The sequence below is a fragment of the Penaeus monodon genome, chromosome 22 (genome assembly GCF_015228065.2).
Source record: "Penaeus monodon isolate SGIC_2016 chromosome 22, NSTDA_Pmon_1, whole genome shotgun sequence".
NCBI classification, from domain to species: Eukaryota; Metazoa; Arthropoda; class Malacostraca; order Decapoda; family Penaeidae; genus Penaeus; species Penaeus monodon.
The window spans coordinates 9528286-9529270 of NC_051407.1; the positions used below are offsets into that span (position 1 = coordinate 9528286).

The 985-nt window shown below is 33.5% G+C and overlaps 1 protein-coding gene across 1 annotated transcript in view; it reads right to left on the minus strand.

Moving 5' to 3' along the window:
• LOC119586922 (dnaJ homolog subfamily C member 5-like) overlaps positions 1–985 on the minus strand; it is a gene marked incomplete in the record, with an annotated part of 63036 nt that overhangs the window by 3021 nt on the left and 59030 nt on the right. The window contains 1 exon segment of the mRNA XM_037935651.1: positions 1–856. Coding sequence (XP_037791579.1) covers positions 816–856 — 41 coding nt within the window.

The following is a 985-nucleotide window of genomic DNA, read 5'->3' on the forward strand; positions in this document are numbered from 1 at the left end:
ATTATAATTGTTTTAATTTACTAAAATCCTTTTAATAGAGGCACTATAACAATACAGTATTTCTCTTGATACTGAAGGACATTGAGGAAAAAAACTGAATCAAGTTCTTTCATGGATGCTTGAGATACATACATAAAGCATCTCCTCACTGGTGGGACAAATATGTGTCCATTTGAAAGTTTAAAAAGAGTTAAAAATGCCTTGATAAGATATTGTCCTTTGATAACTGTACTCCCATTATTTCTTTAAGCTAATGAACACTATTGGAATGTAATACCAAAGTGGTGGTGTTAGAACACAGGTAACTTTACAAGTTGTTTTTTTTTTTTTCTCTCTCTCTAAATATACAGAAGTCAAAGTTTTAAGAAACAAGTCAAGATAAAATACTGATCTAAATACTTCAAAACAGAATACAAAAAAAAGAAAGAAAAAGGACAAAAAATAATAAATGTAAATCAAAATGGATATTATCTAATCCTTCAATCAGTTAAACAAATCAGCCTGAAAGAGACAACATGACTAAAAGGGTATTATCTCCAAAAACAAGAAAAAATAAATTAAAATCCACTACATTCCATCAAGAAATCTCGGTCGAGTCAAACACTAGCTCGGCCACTGGATACTCAAGGTTTACACAATGTATTGCAAATGAAGTTGTCCTTCTAGGCCTCGCACTGGGACAAACAAAACGCACATCATGATATCTTTCCACAGTCACAGCAGACAGGAGGATCTAGGACATGGAGAACAAGATCTCCGGAGGGGACAAATCCCACTGGTTCTGCAAATTCATTCTATTACAACTTGAACCTTGCTCAGTACTGGCCATGACTAGGGGAGGCATTCTGTGACATTCCTGAAAAAGGCAGAACAAAGGGATTTTGTAATGTACTATAACATAAACATATTCATTTAATTTCATTAGCTATACTAGCTGTATGTGGTAAATGATTACTTAAAAGCTACAAAGCACTCATGTACTGTA